The sequence below is a fragment of the Trachymyrmex septentrionalis genome, unplaced genomic scaffold (genome assembly GCF_001594115.1).
Source record: "Trachymyrmex septentrionalis isolate Tsep2-gDNA-1 unplaced genomic scaffold, Tsep1.0 scaffold14, whole genome shotgun sequence".
Lineage (NCBI taxonomy): Eukaryota > Metazoa > Arthropoda > Insecta > Hymenoptera > Formicidae > Trachymyrmex > Trachymyrmex septentrionalis.
The window spans coordinates 456978-473217 of record NW_017304543.1 but is presented as its reverse complement, the minus strand read 5'-3'; the positions used below and the strand labels follow the sequence as shown (position 1 = coordinate 473217).

The following is a 16240-nucleotide window of genomic DNA, read 5'->3' as shown; positions in this document are numbered from 1 at the left end:
GTTTAATAATTTATAAAATTTAATAATTTTATAAATTATTTTTTATATATTTTATTTGTTTAATAATTTTTATAAAATATAATATCGAATTCTAGGAATATGATTTATTAGAATTCTTAGATATTAAAAAACGGGAGAACTGACCTATCAATTTTAAGTAAACTATGCTTGAACGAAAATTTCATAAATTAAATTCAATACTGAGAAAAGAAAATTCTAAATAATCTCTTTGCATTAAGTATATATGTATTACAAGTACAATTGTTAATCACTTTATTCGCGATAAATGCGAACCGTAAAATCTTGCAAAAAAACCACATGTGAACGAACAGTGTTTCCTTTAATCATCTTCGATCACAGTTATAAAGTAGGTTATTCAAATGAGCGAGGAAAGGACAAATGTCTTGGTTTATTTTGGAGTGCGAACAAATGAACCACATTGATGTCCTATAATGAATCCCATCAGATTCTGTTCTTCTCGCTTTATTAAAACCGACCAACTATAATAGTTACACGAGTTTTCATCATTCACTTTCTCGATCGTTCCGCTTTCAAAGTTTTCGCGCCTAACATCGAATGTATAATTAGCAATTACTGACTTTTTCAACGGTACATTCTATATCGGTTGTATCCGTAACAACCGGGAAATCGGACGTGGGTGTTTTTAACGCAAATTTAAATAGAAATAATTTATTCACGAAGTTGACATCAAGAACTTGAAAACTATGATCTATAAAAATTTTCAGATATTGGGAAACGTAGTTTGGAAAATTGATCTGTAATTAGTTTTTCATGTATAAAATATTCTTCAATGAGAGTTTACTTTCAAGCTTGTTCGTCAAAATATCTAACGCTGCTAAATGCATGATAAAATATTGCAACATTGCGTAATCAATAACGCATCTGCGCAGTATGATGACAGGTAGTACACGTACGCAAGTTAAATGTATTCTAAAGAGATGTAGTAAAGCGAAATGTGTGTCCGCACATTGCAGATAAAAATAGATGTAAAACACGATCTGATGAACTATTACGGAGTTACCGTCACTCGTCGGTCTGAGTTTTCATGTCGCTGGTCGCTGTAGTGTCTTCAGAATATGCGCATGCAATCACGTACACTTGATAAACAAAGTCGACGATCCTTCATATTGTCTCCTAGTGAAATCTAGTATTTACTATCGTTCTCTGAGAGTTTGAAAAGATTCGTAAAACGCGTCATAAATGTGCGATAAAATGCGGAAGTTATTTCGCGCGATGAAGCAACTTATCAAAGGATGCTTTGTCGCTTGCGATTAAAATGTTTATTATCCAAAAAACATTTTAATCGTTTTAAAACACGAAATTATTTAATCAACACTATTCTAAAATAAAAAAATAATGTATTATAAAAATTAAAATATATATATTCCCATTCAAGAATTTAAAATCACATACATAATATAATTTTTATAGTATTAACTTTCATTCTAATATAAAATATGTAAATAGTTTTATTTTTGCAGCGTGTATTGAGTTTTGGAGTAAATTAATTTTTTATCAATTGATTAACTTTGTATGAGGGAATAATGGTTTATAATTAATGTTTTTATGCGCGAGGAAAGGTCGGTCAGTGTTGGAAGTTCACGGTCAAAGATTACTATTAGAGATTTCTTGTTCTACCAAGAATTTTCGCCTGAGGGACCGAGGGACATGCGAAACGCATTTCATTTCTTTCATCTTCCTAATGGCATTTCTCGTTTTCATCAGAAGCCATTCATTATTTCGAATGAATGCGGCAGCAGTAACGATAAAAGAGAATGATTATGTGCGAAGTACCGTTTGATATATAATTGCCCTGTTTTTAATAAAATGATTAAAGTTCTAGTTTTCAGATTTCTATTTTTATCTCCTTAAGCTATCATCAGATTTACCCTCTTTCAAAAATATTAATTTTTTAAATTAAATTATACACTCAACTTAATACTGCAGGCATGATATTCATAAAACTATAATTCGTGGGATTAAAAATTTCATTTATTTTAGGTATTTCTCGCAATTATTGTTGAAAATCTAAATTGTGATATGTATTAATTCTACTGGAATAATTTTAATATTTTGCAATGGTGCAAATTTAAATATATTATAATGTATACAAATGTATATAAATAATATAACAGAATAATAAAAATATATGTACTAAAATAATAATATTTAAAAAAAAAATTGTTGTTACAACAAGTAAATATATATTTAATTATACGTCAAATTGAATAAATTCAAATTTAAATTGTATATAATTCTTTAATTTAATTTATTAATAAACAAAGGTTAATGAGAGAGATAAGAAATCATTAATCTTTGCAACGAAAAATTCACTGATTGCAACGCAATAATCTTTGATATTTTATAATTTGAGTCTTGAGTGTATTATACTTTCATGTGTTATTTACAACATGCTCTATATCTATACAAAATTAATACGCATTCGATATCAACCATACGCGGTTATCTATAAACGTTTTATTCCGCGCAATCGAATCGTGTGCTAAAAAGTTATTCTATCTTTGGTTATCATATCGGTCACATGTGATAAATATATACTGATAAATCAGTCAATCTTGCTTTTCAATCGCGCACATTAAATTGCGAGCAAAATAAAAGAATTGTTATCTTATTGAAAATTATTTAAAAATAGTGTGTTGATACTCGACAATGTCCAAAGGTAATAAGCTCAGAATTTGTGAAATTGTTAACGTAAAATCGTAGATATACAAAAAGTGATTCAAAACGGTGTGTGCTCGTTGAATATATTTGCCAATTAAAATAACAAAACACTAATTGATGTACGAATTATCGTATTTAATAGTTTTAAAGAAGAAAGTAGGCGATCACCATGTACAGTTAACTTTGCGTGATAAATAAAAAACTTATTCCCATGAAACATATCATATCAGAAGAAATAAAAATATAGACTCTATCATGAATCAATTAATAACATGATAACAACGTGAATAACGAAAATATTCAATAAAAAATATTAAATTTTTCCAATTTAAAGTCATTTCTAGATTCAGCTTTCAGTTTTTCATTTTACAGTTATACATCAAAAATTCATGTAAGGATGCCACATTAAAATCTATTGAATATTTAATAACAGAACACATCAACTAAAATCGACGCTGCGTGAGAAACCTGCCTTTTTCTTGAACACGTTTCCGAAGGCGAGCCCGGTGAACGTTTGCATTTTACTCTGCATACCAGTGTGCGATTTCCGGAACAACGATCGGCACAGGAAGGAAATTCACTATCAGCACAGGGCGGCAGCCAGCCGCAGGAAAAACGGTCTCGTAGCGTTGCGACGCAACATGATCCTCGCATTCGCGACCTCCCTTCTCACGGGACGAAGAGGATCTCAATCACACAGCCGTCGAACAGTCGATCCACTTCACGTACTACCGGGAATATCCGCTTTCTTCCCTCCGGCACCTGAGAGTGCACCCCCGAATGCATGCCTGAGAATATTCCGCGAAATAACTCCAGGAACGTGCTGGGAATTTTTTTTATTCAAATCCAAAGTGTCAAACCGATTTTCCCGTCATAAGAGTGCATTGACGTGAGATCTCGCCGAAAAATCTTCTTTCCAAAAACGAGGAAAATAAGACTTGTAGACATGTTAGACTATATACACATACACCAAAAGAACGATTTTACTAAAATACATATCTAAAAATTTAGCTACAGAGCGGAAAATAATTTTGGACTATCAAATTAATTATGTAGAATTCAAACTGCATAATGGACAATGCTGCTAAAAGTTTTGACATTCTAGAAATCAGCTTGAGCATTCAAACATAATTATTTTGAAATTATACACGGAAAACCCAGTTTTCTAAAGTATCTAAAAATTTTAGTTAGTTGTAGATCTAAACATAATTTTTGTTAAACTGCTAAAATAATTATGTAGAAACGCTTAAACTGCTAAAATGTCAAAACTTGTTGTAACATTGTTTAATTATCATGCTTGAATTTTCTAAATAATTATTTTAATGGTGTAACAAAATTATTTTCAAATGTGTATACCTACATGCATAAAAAAAAAACAGTTTTGCGGAAAAATATTTAAAATTTAGTTAGACATAGATCTGAAAATAATTCTGTTAAACTGTCAAAACAAAGCAATTATATAGGACGCTCAAATTGGTTGCTAGAATGTCAAAACATTTTGCAGCATTGCTTATCATACTTCTATATATTTTAATGATCCAATAAAATTATTTTCAGATTTGTATCTACCTGAATTTTTAGATACTTCAGCAAAATGGTTTTCTCGTGTAGCTAAATTTTTAAATACTTTAGCAAAACAATTCTTTCATGCACTTCGTCTACGTCAAACTTTCAAGCTATAATCCTCGATCTAGGATATTCCTAGCGTCACAATATTGTCATAAAATTTTCAATTTGGTGATCGACGAGATAAACTATTTCAGCGATTACTAACAAGTACACGTGTCACGCTCGATCTATTTGCAACAACGATGAATTCTCTCCACAGCCAATTTACGCGCGTAAAGTTGGACGCGTGTGTACAAAAATAAGACAGTGGAACGAAGTATCTGGGCGAGAGAAGTAGGCCTTCCCCCTTATCCAAGATTAGGAAAAGCCACCGCAGACTCTATAATGGATCCGGCGCTTCACACTTGCGAGTATTTTAGTCGACAATCGAAAGTGACGAGGGAGTAAATATTATCTTTCTGTCGCTGGCCGTCACGCGATGTTTTGTAACTCAATATTTCCCAGTACCAATCTTGAAAAGAAGCCCGACGTGACGTAACTTGAAGTTAATACCGATAACGTATCGCTAAGTTTTTCAAGAACTGTATTTTTCATATTAAACGTTCTTTATCTAGATTCTCTATATCATGATATTGTTGAATACATTTTCCAAGATTACAGTCGTATTAATACATTATTCATAATTGTAACTTTATATTCATTATTCATAATAATGTAACTTTTTGAGTAGTTACGCGCGGCCTTTAGTTTTTTCTCAGTGTAATTTCCAAGCTTATGAATCACATCTTTTGCGAACTAAAATATATATTCCCGTAGATAAATAAAACTTTTGCAATAGATAGATTGATAGAGTTGTCTCACCTGCGGATCGAGTGTTATTTATCTCTCATATACATGAAACATTAGACTAACTCTCTAGTGCGGCTCTATCGAAAAACGCAAGAGAAATCGCGACTTGCGAGGACAGTGAAAAGCGGGCGTTTTCTCAGAGCCTCGTAGAACTCGGAAGAATTCACGGCATCCCTGCGAGGAGATATAAATATTCTCCACGCGGATGTCCAGCGCGGAATATTCTCGTGGCGGGACGGACAAAGGCGCGCGCGACGATGCAGCACTCGGGGGATAGCACTATTCGCGACGCACCGTAAAGGAGGAACGTGTCACCTCTTCGTCCGGTTTTCCGTTCGAGAAATCGTCGACGACACTGTTTTCTCTCGTCCGCGCGAGAGAGAGAGAGAGAGAGAGTCCCTCCGAGCGATAACTCGCCCGTCACGATGCCAGCGGCCGAGAGAGAGAGAGAGAGAGAGAGAGAAAAAAAAAAATAAACTCCAGGCAAGACGTAAGCGAAGGCGGAAAATGCGATGCGACGTCACCGACGTCGCGACGCCCGAGATTGTCCGAAAAGCGCTTCGTAGAGGCGGAATCAAAGTTGGAGCCGGAGTCGGAGTTCAAGACGGCGACGGCGACGGCGACGGTGACGAGAGCGCACTGTCAGAGGCGAGCGGCAAGCGTGTACTCGTGACCGAGAATCGCAGCAGCCAGCCACTTGCGACACTCTCGTGTACACACACCGCAGGTTTTGGCGAGCGCGATCGGCTCTCGCGGCACGCCGTCGCCGTCCGATCGACGCCGATCGTTCAAGGCCGCCACGTACGACCTTAACCCTCACGCTAATTATGAGGAATTACGTTTTATCTCGCGGTACATGAACATGCATGTCCGCGAGTTTCTTTCCTACGTTTTCGTATAATCGGTAGAAGTTCGAGAGAAGTTCGCCTAGAAAGATATTGCTCCTGGATTTGCATGAACCTTCTGACGAGCGGACTGGGAAACGAGATGGACTGGGAAAAACTCTATTAACGTATTTGATTAGACGTATTTTAACACCCGCTGGTGCACATTAAAACTCTTGTACACTGATTAATTTGAATGTAAAAGTGAAATGCAAATAATTCGAATTATAAAATACATATTTTATTTAACGGTATAATAAAGTGTACTAAGAATTTCGTAGTTTAACTCGTTTCTAAATTTATATTGCACATATCTAAACACATATCTTTATGTCAATTTGTGTATTAACGTAAATGTTGTGTATGACGGTATTAATATGTATCAGTACTGAATTTGCCCAACTGAATTCGTTGTTATTAAATACGAGACACTTTTACATTCATATTTCTTACGTCAAACTAAAATTTTTTTCATTCTTTTTCTCTCGGTAATATTATACTTCATTATAAAATCAAATCGTATACAGAAGTACTTAACATTTAGAAAACATTACTCAAAATTTGAAGATAACAAAAAAATATAAAATTTTGAGATTTTTCGAAAATTTTATGTTAAAACTAAAAATTTATTATAAAAAAAATACGAGGTTTAGATAAAAAAAAATTTAATCGGTTCAATTTGTTTTTGCTCGAACGTTTGAAACTTAGAAGTAAATAATTTTTTTATCGGATTCTGTAGACTTGTTGGATAATAATTGTTAATAAATGGATGAAATGTATCTCTCTCTTCATCTGTGCGATATATTATTACAATATTAACAGAAAACATGTCAATAGAACAATTATGAACGTAGCGAGGTCTTTTGTAACACCGCCGAGCTCACTTCCCTGTCATACTTGTATTTCCTAACAAATGATGATGAAGCGGCTTTAGGCGCCGCGTGACGAAATGACAATGCCCGGTTACTATTTCTGAATACCTGTGGGAGGTGCAACGTATGCATGCGTCGTGCATGCGAAAACATGCAGGAGCCGCCGGTTTGACGTGGTCACATGCGGTTATTAACGAGTGACAAATATGACGTGTGTCCGCTACGTATTTTATATCAACAAGACATCCAATTGTTATTGAGCCCAATTCAAATATCACCTATCTACAATTCACGACAGGATTTTACGTACAATCTCGTATATATAACGTAATAAATTTTCAGATATTAAATAACAATTTTCTGAATTCCCGTTTTATGAAATAATATGTAATCATTTGGGGCATAAAAATATATAAGATAGAAGTTTTACAACCCGAAAAATATAAGTATAATATAACATGCTGTATATAAATAACCGACTATTTTGAAAATAGCCACTAGTAAGTAATTTAACTTATATAGATGCAAATTAATTGTTATCTAACAAAACGATCAAATAATTGATTACTATATCTAGCAAAATTACGTCCACGCAAAAAATGATTTTTTCGCACTTGTATTCAATGTAAATGATCTTGTAATCTACGATCTATCTAAAATTTATATATAAAGTATCTGTAATACACTCAGAGAAAAACAATAATAATAACTAAAAAAGTAATAATTATGCAAGTTTTATTTATAGAATTAATATACATTACAATAAGAAAAAAATTATTTATTTAATTAAATTAATAGTTCATTTAATTGAATTAATTAGTCTTTATTTCTTTCATTGGAGGATGTATGTATTTGAGTCAAATATAATGTTTCATTTTTCATCAGAAGAAATAAAGACAAACAATCAATTTAATGAAATAAACAATTTTTTTCTCAGTGTAATTGAATAAATTAATATATGCATAATTGAATAAACTATTTTATAAATTAACAAACTATTTTATAATTGTAAAACAGTTTAATTACCTATGTACATTAATTCTACATATGAAATTTGTGTAGCTGTTAGCTACCACTATGTTTTTTTCTCTGAATGTAATTATGTCGTTTCCTTCTGCGTGTTATCGATCAATTTTGTCATAGCACATTTCGCAATTTGGTTACGTCGAAAGAAGCTAATTTTGTCATTATCATTTTCTTAAATGTTAATAGGTATATATGTGAGAAAATAAACGTTGAAACTCTTTGTATCTCTTGTAATTAAAAATTCGTGAATTAGGAAAAGTAAGTATAAATAAACCGAACACCTGTGTCAGCATATCGTATATTATTCAATGTGTTTTTCTTTATTTAAATTCCGCCGACTATTAAAAATTTTCGAGAGAAAAAGATTGTTGAAAATGTTTCGTTATAAATGTATTATTTCGTAGAGATCGTACTAATAAAGATTACTGTCCAATATATCTGGAAACTACGACGTTTCGAATTTTTCTCAGTCTCGGTTATTCGACGGAATATTTACAGCATCGTTCTATCATTTCTTGGACATCGTGCCCGACAATTCTACGTGAATCGATTAACGCTATTATTTGACATAGCGCCACGGCCTATCCGCAATTTGTCATCGCGTTACGGTGACGCGTGCTAAACGTACCCGCCCCATTATTGCACGTCAATCTAACGAATAATCGTGTATATAAGCGGCCATTATATTGTGCGGCACGGAAGCCGATTGCGGTTTCACAGGAAGCATAACTTTTGGTCGATCTGACGCTACAGTTATTCCAGCCGTGGCCTATTTTCGGAAACGATCGAGAAATTCCAAGGTGAAAATATGCTGTTAGAACGCGTGACCCATGGATCATCGCCCTTTCTCAACCTTTAAATATATATGCATGTCAACTCCCACGCTCGATTTCTTATGTATTTCATGAAATTATTCTCGGACGTTTATTCAATTTTTAATAGCTATACACTGTTAAATCTATAGGGGCAAATTTAACTTAACGTGTGAGTCGTTACTGCTCCTACTCAATCTTGTCTTTATTTTATACTAAAACAATGATTATATTTGACACTATACAATGTCAATTTGACAATATAGTGTCAAATTTAATTATCGTTTTGGTAAAAAATAACGATGTATTTAGTAGGAGCAGTGTGGCGACTAACATTAGATTAAATTTTACTCTATAGATTTAACAGTGTATCGGAAAATTCACTTAAACTTCTCAATCCTTTTGCTGAATGAAACTCGAGGTGTGTCGTGATAAAAAAAAATTGTACCGTTCTATTTGCTTAATATTTTTCCATTTAATATTTTTCTACGTCAAATATTTTTCCACGATTTCCTAATAATTTTTTTTATATTTAGTGCAACATAAAATTTCGTCAGTAAAAATTACATTTGAGAGTAACGATTTTTTCTTCGGGTCTGAATTTAATTAGATTTTTTTCTCAAAATCCTCAAAAGAAAGTGCCTATATAACACACGGATATTTCGCATTACCTGTTTCTTGAACCTAGAATCTCATGCTATTTCGAGTATGCCTTGCAATTTCCTCTCTTCTGCATTCTCGTCGACCCTCTCACATAGAAAATCTCGCTTTCAGAAAAGATCTAGCTAATTTCATACACTTGGGTTCTTTGGTAAGCCGCCGAAAAAGTCGTCGAGATACAGAAGTGCCTGGAATGCACCCCATCAGTATTGACTATTATTAGCACGCTTTCTATTTGCACGTCGCTCGAAATAGAGAGAAAGATACGCCCGTTCTTCACCGCATGGCTGGTTTTATCGGATAGGCGGGACAACCGAGATTTTTGTATGATCTCATTAATGAAGAGCGTCGCACAAAAGAATCTACAGTAACCCGAAAATAATCACGGTACAATCATGAGAAGTCACATGCTTTCGCCACGTCTAAAATTCCGATTGGTTTTCTCTCTAGATACAACGGAATATCTTGAAACGCAAATATTATTTATTCGACTTCCAGCTAATCGAATAAAAAATATCCAACCATAAATAATTTCTGAGTTAAAAGTGATTAGATGATTCTTAATGCCATTGAAGATAAATATTCATGGCATTAAGAAGTGTTAACCTTTCGGTTGCTACTCCGCTTTTTCCATTTACTAGTTAAACTTAATCTGATAATAATGTAAAAATTGTATTGCGCACTTTGTATCGCGTCGATCTTTTTCTAGCTATGATTAATCACTAAAGTGATGGTTTTGTAGTAACTTTTATTAAATTACCATACTGCAAAATCATCAGTTTAGTGATTAATCATATCTAGAAAAACACAAAGTTTAAATTATTATAAAGTTAAGTGAAATTAAATCTAAACCGCAAATTAATCAGAAAATAAAAAGTCAAGCCTGAGTATGGCATATCCGGCTTTCATTTAACATAGGCTTTTCCTATTACTTATATAACTCTTTTCTATTAATTAAGATAATATCCAAGTATATTGTTCCTGTAATATGGTATTAAAGAGTTAAATTACAGTTCATTTTATTATAAGATTTATATTTAAAGTCATTATTTAAGATGTATATTTAAGACTATTATTATCGTTTGTATTTACATTTTATCTATAATTTTAACATTTTATCTAATCCTATTATTGCGCAGTATTATCGATTTATATCCGTTTCCATCAATGTAGATCAATTTTAACCACAGTTTAACTTACTCTTCATTTTTTTTAATTTTAAAAATTTTTTAATTTTTAGAACTAAAAAGGAATGAAGAATAATTCAACTAAAGTTAATCTACTGAGTTGGAAAAATTCGTAATGCTACTACATTTGTATCATGTATACTTTTTAAAAAAATTTGGCAATTATACCATTCGATAGAACAAAGTTCCATACTTCCAGCTGTAAAAATCTGTTTACTAAATTGCACTGTGCGATGGTTTTTAATGGAGTGCGCAATTAAGTCAAAATGCTCTTTTTATTTAATCCACGATAACTTAATAATAAAGAATTAGAAATATAAGATCTTAGAAATATAAAAAATAATTTTGTAGGGAAAACTTGCATGTTAAAAAATCTAAAATTTTCAGAAATTTTTTTTGGGAAGCACGTAATAGATCCGCCAAGCGAGAAGAAAATTCCCATTTTCGTTTTTTATATATAAAAATTATCAAACTCATAGAAACGCAAAAGGCATAGCGATCTTTCAAAAGTAGGAATTTTAAAATCTTTTTTTAAAATTTAAATGGGGTTTACCTTTAACAAAGTTGCTTGAATTTTAAAGTTCATAACGCTACGAATTTTTGTTCCAACCCAAACGAAAACAGGCGTTAGTCGTACAGCTCGGAAAATTTCGGTAAGAATCGTCTTCTCCGAAAAATTGTGCGTAAAAGCACCACGACAAAGTGGCAGTCGCGTGTGTACGTATCGGTCCAATATATACACATGTAAATATACAAAGTATTTGTGCTAATGCGCGGCGCAAATTGCATCACTTGGAGAGAGAACATACAAGTGCGATTTCCACTCTAGCGCATCGCGGCCATGCCGTTTCAAGCTTCATATAATTTTTCTTGCGACATTTATTTTAGAAATATGTCGTGTCACGTGCGCGACTGTCAGCGTCACATCGTCAGGTGTCGATTGACGCTGCCAACAAAAAAAGAATCGCGCGTATATGTACCCGAATTTATGGATAAAATTTGTCATATAACAACCAGAACAGCCCTTTAACTTTCTTGTATACATCAGCTTGACGAATTAGTTTGACACGAATCAACGGATGCGGCGTCAAATGATGACACAAATATCCATAATAATTATAATACTTGTACATGCATGTGTGTACATACACGTTTGCGTTCATGTATGCAATTTGGCATCCGATCAATTTCGTATTTCGTGCCATTGATGCACGTATAATCATCAACAAGGGAAGTAAAAGGGGGAAAAATTAGTAAATCAGATATCGGAACGATTCTGTAAAATTTACGAAAATCTTTGTTGATTTCTTCAGAATTGTCTCATACTTATTGGCGAATAATCTGTGATAAATGTTATTATTTTGGTAAAAAAATAATGATATGATCCAAATAACATTTCGTAAAAATAGAGTAAAAGAACGCAGTTCGCCCATACTCAATCTTCATATTCGTAGTTGACAGAATGAACGAGGCGAAACCGTGTATGTTAATGATGCAAATAAACATTTACGTAACGTCACGTTATCGTTACGTGCAAAATTAACATGTGATATCGATCCTATATCGATGAGATACGAAATGTAAAATTCATGCGCGATCGAAGATGAACTTAATGTTAATGAGAATACAAACGAATTATGCAAAACGGTTTCCTGTGCAACTGAATTTTCATAGAGGAAGAGCGCATTTAATTCCGAAATGTTATTATTCTGCATAAAAAATTTGCATCATATCGTTAATACCAAGCGATGAGTTTATAAAAAAAAAATCAAAATGTTCACTGCAGGAAACGTATTCCGTCCAAAAACAATTTTTTTGCGATATAGCATATTTTGACGATATTTTTTTACAAGTGAATTAATTACAGTCTCAAAAACTCAACATATACACACACCTTGTTATTGTTAAAAAAATTATTTGTATATATTTAAATTTTATATTTTGTTAATATATTCAAAACTAAAGCTGCATTTTTTAATTGATAAAACATAAAATCCTAAAATAGGTTACAGTTGAGTTTTACTAGATAATAATATACAAAATATTGTATATTATCGCGCCAAAAGAAATATATCCATGTCTCATTAAATAGATTAATAGTATCTTCCTTGAGAAAATAATGCCTAATCGCTAGTATTTTTAATATTTTTACTAACGCTGTCTATTTATATTAACAGATATAAATAATTATGTTTTTTTGTAATATTATATGATGTTCATTATGAAGAGAAATGTCTGAAATAGACGTTTAGTCGATTATTTAATATTCGACATTTTTTCTTAAAAAATAGATTAGTTTTTAGATTTGTTTAATTCTTATATCGATAATTTTTCTTGTTCAATGTTATTAGTTTTTATTAGAGACTTTACTGGAAAACGTGTAAAATTATTTGATTAATATCATATCACTACGTCAAAATTAATTTCTCATTCCTAATTTTTTCTACTTAATTCTATAATACTTGTTCTCATTTATTGTAGCTAAATACTTTTAGACTAGATTTAGTTCACTTTTTTGTTTTCGTTCTCGTTCTCTTTTTTTTTTTTGATTAGATAAATTATCACATAGCTTATCCGAAGGTAGAACAACCGGCCCTTAGTGTAACTTCGATAAAACTTTGATTAATATAATGGACAGTTAGTTAACTCAAGAAAGATTTTACTATTTCATTAATAGTAAAATTATTAATTTAGATAAAATTAATGGAATTATTAATTCTATGTTTAACACTGAATAAATTTTAATATGGAAAAAAGATTAAATTGAGAATAATGAATTATAATTCAAAATTTTGCTGCAAACTGATTGAATCAATCACTAATTAAGTCTATCCAAATTTAATTCCGAAGTTTAATTTTGTTAGTTTAATATTACAAATATTATAAATAGCTATAAAAATAGAAATTACGAATTATCGATTATCATTAATGTTTCCGATATATTATTAAAAAAAAAACAGATAATTTTTTTAAATTGATCATTTGGATGTCAACATTGCCTATCCTTAGTTTAGACAAGAGCCTAAAGTGTCGCGGAGAGCGCCATCTAGCTCGGAATTGTTTCAACTCTGATACAATAACTTTCGCTATCTGACTCGATGAATAAATTCTCGCGATTAGATCGCTTATTGAACGATCAATTACAAGCGCCTCGCTGCGAACACAATACATTTCTAGCTATAGCCACTGTTAAAAATATATTTATCGCTTGATGCTAAGAAATTATCAAAAAAAGAAAAATAGCTATGGCAAAAATATTCGATTGCTATTAAATAATCTTGATATTCTTTAAACTGATACTATCCTCTTGCCAGTCAGACACATTCAATCATTTAAATGATATACATAAAAAAATAATTAGGAAGAGTTCTATCGCTGTTTAAAAAAAATAAAGATTCATAAAAAAATCTTTAGTACATAAACAAACTGGATAGATTAAGTCGACAGACAATCTTAATTGTTCTTTGATAAACATCATTATTCTTTTATGATTAAATGTATCTGATTGGCAAAAGATATTCGTTTAGGGAATCTATAGTACCACAATAAATACAATTAATAATATTAAGAATACAGTACTTTGTTATCAATATTCAACTGAAAAAGATTCTATATTAAATTTGCAAAAAAATTAACTATACGAAAAAGTTACAGTCTCCTGAGAAAGAAGTTAAGTACGTAACTAAAAAATAAAATATGTATTACGAATATCGTATTTGTTAAATCATACATGATATTTAATCCATATAAAAAGTTGTGTTTCACGTCTATTTTAATCTTAATGTTTTTTTGTAAATTACATTTAGTATTTATAAAGTACATGTAAAAGAAAATAAATTCTGATCATAAAATGATTTTTTCTTTTACTTCCTGCATTCCCATCGTCATTCTAGACACAAATTATCATTTGTTTGAAGGATGTTATCTATAACATAATAGCATACTATTAATATTGATTATATAAATATACTTTCACAATCAATAATTCGTTGTAGAAGCTACAAATCATATTAAATTATATAAATAGTGCAATTATACGTGTTACGTAAATCGACAAACTTATCAGTGTGACGAAAATTGTACTGTTATTTCTTCAAGACTACATTAGCACTGACAATCAATGTACAAAGATAACTGTATCAGCTATCTTTGAAGATAACTTAAAATATCTTATTTCAATGACCTGCTTTATAATATATGTCTTTAAATTCACAAGTATCTTGGGTAGCAATCATGTAACACTTTTTTCTTAACGTGAAAATGTAAAAAGTAAAAATTTTCACCATTGAAAGTATAACGAAGAAATTTTGCATGTTTCATGTTTCCGTATTTGGGGAAAAAGGTTATATGATCGCGACACACAATTCAAATATTCACCCGATGCTTGTGCACAGATTCTCGTATCGTGAGAGTGGACAAAAAGTAAAAGAGATGCAAGATGTCGGGTTAGCCATGCGGCCAATCTGTCATCGTCGTCATCGTGGAGTCACACCGAAATGTATTTCCTAGTGAAACCTTTGTTAAAACAGGACGCGTTGCAACGTGTATCGTGGAAAATCGCACGCGGCGATTCATAGACGGTGATAATCCGCGATGACAGAAGTAGACTCGCGGCGAGTGACGAAAGGAGAGACCGAGGGAGAGAGAGAGAGGGACAATATAACCTCACCTCGTCAACGGCGTCGACGTCCTTGCCGTTCTTCGTCTTCTCCTTGCCGCTCTTTGCCGTCTCCTGGAACAGAAGCAGAATGAGTGGCCGGATAGTGTTGCGTGGGGCGCGTCGCGTTACGATTCTCGAGGGCTTTCGCACTCGCGAACGTTAAACGCAGAGGGAAAGAGGCAGGAGAGAATGTGACAGCGGGAGAGCGTCGTTGAAAGCGTACAGGCGAGATACAGAGAATATTAATACCATTGCGCTCGTCCTGGGCGCGCGGCCGATTGAGCAGCAGTAGCACACGTCTTCGTCGTTGTCTTCGTCGTCGTCGTAGCCGTCGGCGACGTACGCGTCGGCAAGAAGTGAACCGAAAACCCGAACACGGACCGATCGCGCAACGCGCGCGCGATTAATCCCGGTCGGTGGCGAGAAGAGCCGAACGGGCACAGAACGGATTGTCGTACGGAACAGAGAGGGCGGTCTCGCACGCTTGCGCGTACGAGCGCGCGAGCAACTTGGAATCGGGATCGGACTGAAAAACCGAAGTCACGCTACATCCTCCTCAATCCTCCTCTCGGGTGGCTAAGGAGATCCGCCTGTCGGGGTTGTTCCCCCGATTCCTCTCCCTGCACCGCGCCCGCCGCGCTACTCTCTTTTCCCTGTCGAGTCGATTTATCTCACTCTTCCTCGCGCGCGTAATGAAACCTTTTCCTCTTTCTTTCCCTTCCTTCCTATCCTCTTCTCCGTCTTGCGCACTATCATCTCCACTTCCACTACCACAGTACAATTCTCCGTCCACCGGATAGGACGAGCGTTCCGCGCGCGTACGATAAATGAGTGCAGCGGCGGCGGCGGCGACGACGACGACGACGACGACGGATTAGATCGGGATAGACGTACCTTGTTCTTCCTCTTCGGCATTTTATCCTGTTTTATCCAATTTTGTCAGTGGTGCACGCACAATCGAATCGGGTTGACATTCGCGAGTCCAAACTTCTGGTAAACCGCGCGTGTCAACGCGTTT

General features: G+C 33.4%; 1 protein-coding gene across 2 annotated transcripts in view; it reads right to left on the bottom strand.

Annotated features, from left to right (window-relative positions):
• The window catches only part of LOC108745580 (serine/threonine-protein phosphatase 2A 56 kDa regulatory subunit gamma isoform-like), a 25839-nt gene extending 10008 nt beyond the window's left edge, over positions 1–15831 (bottom strand). The window contains exons 1-2 of one of the 2 annotated variants that reach the window (XM_018481809.1): positions 15472–15831; positions 15232–15294 (exon numbers count right to left, since the gene is read on the bottom strand). In XM_018481809.1, coding sequence (XP_018337311.1) covers positions 15232–15294; positions 15472–15474 — 66 coding nt within the window. In that variant the 5' untranslated portion in view covers positions 15475–15831. Of the gene's footprint in view, positions 1–3237; positions 3492–5133; positions 5819–15231; positions 15295–15471 lie in introns of those variants that run through there. The other variant, XM_018481808.1, reaches the window with a different exon arrangement.
• Between the last annotated feature and the right edge of the window lie 409 nt (positions 15832–16240).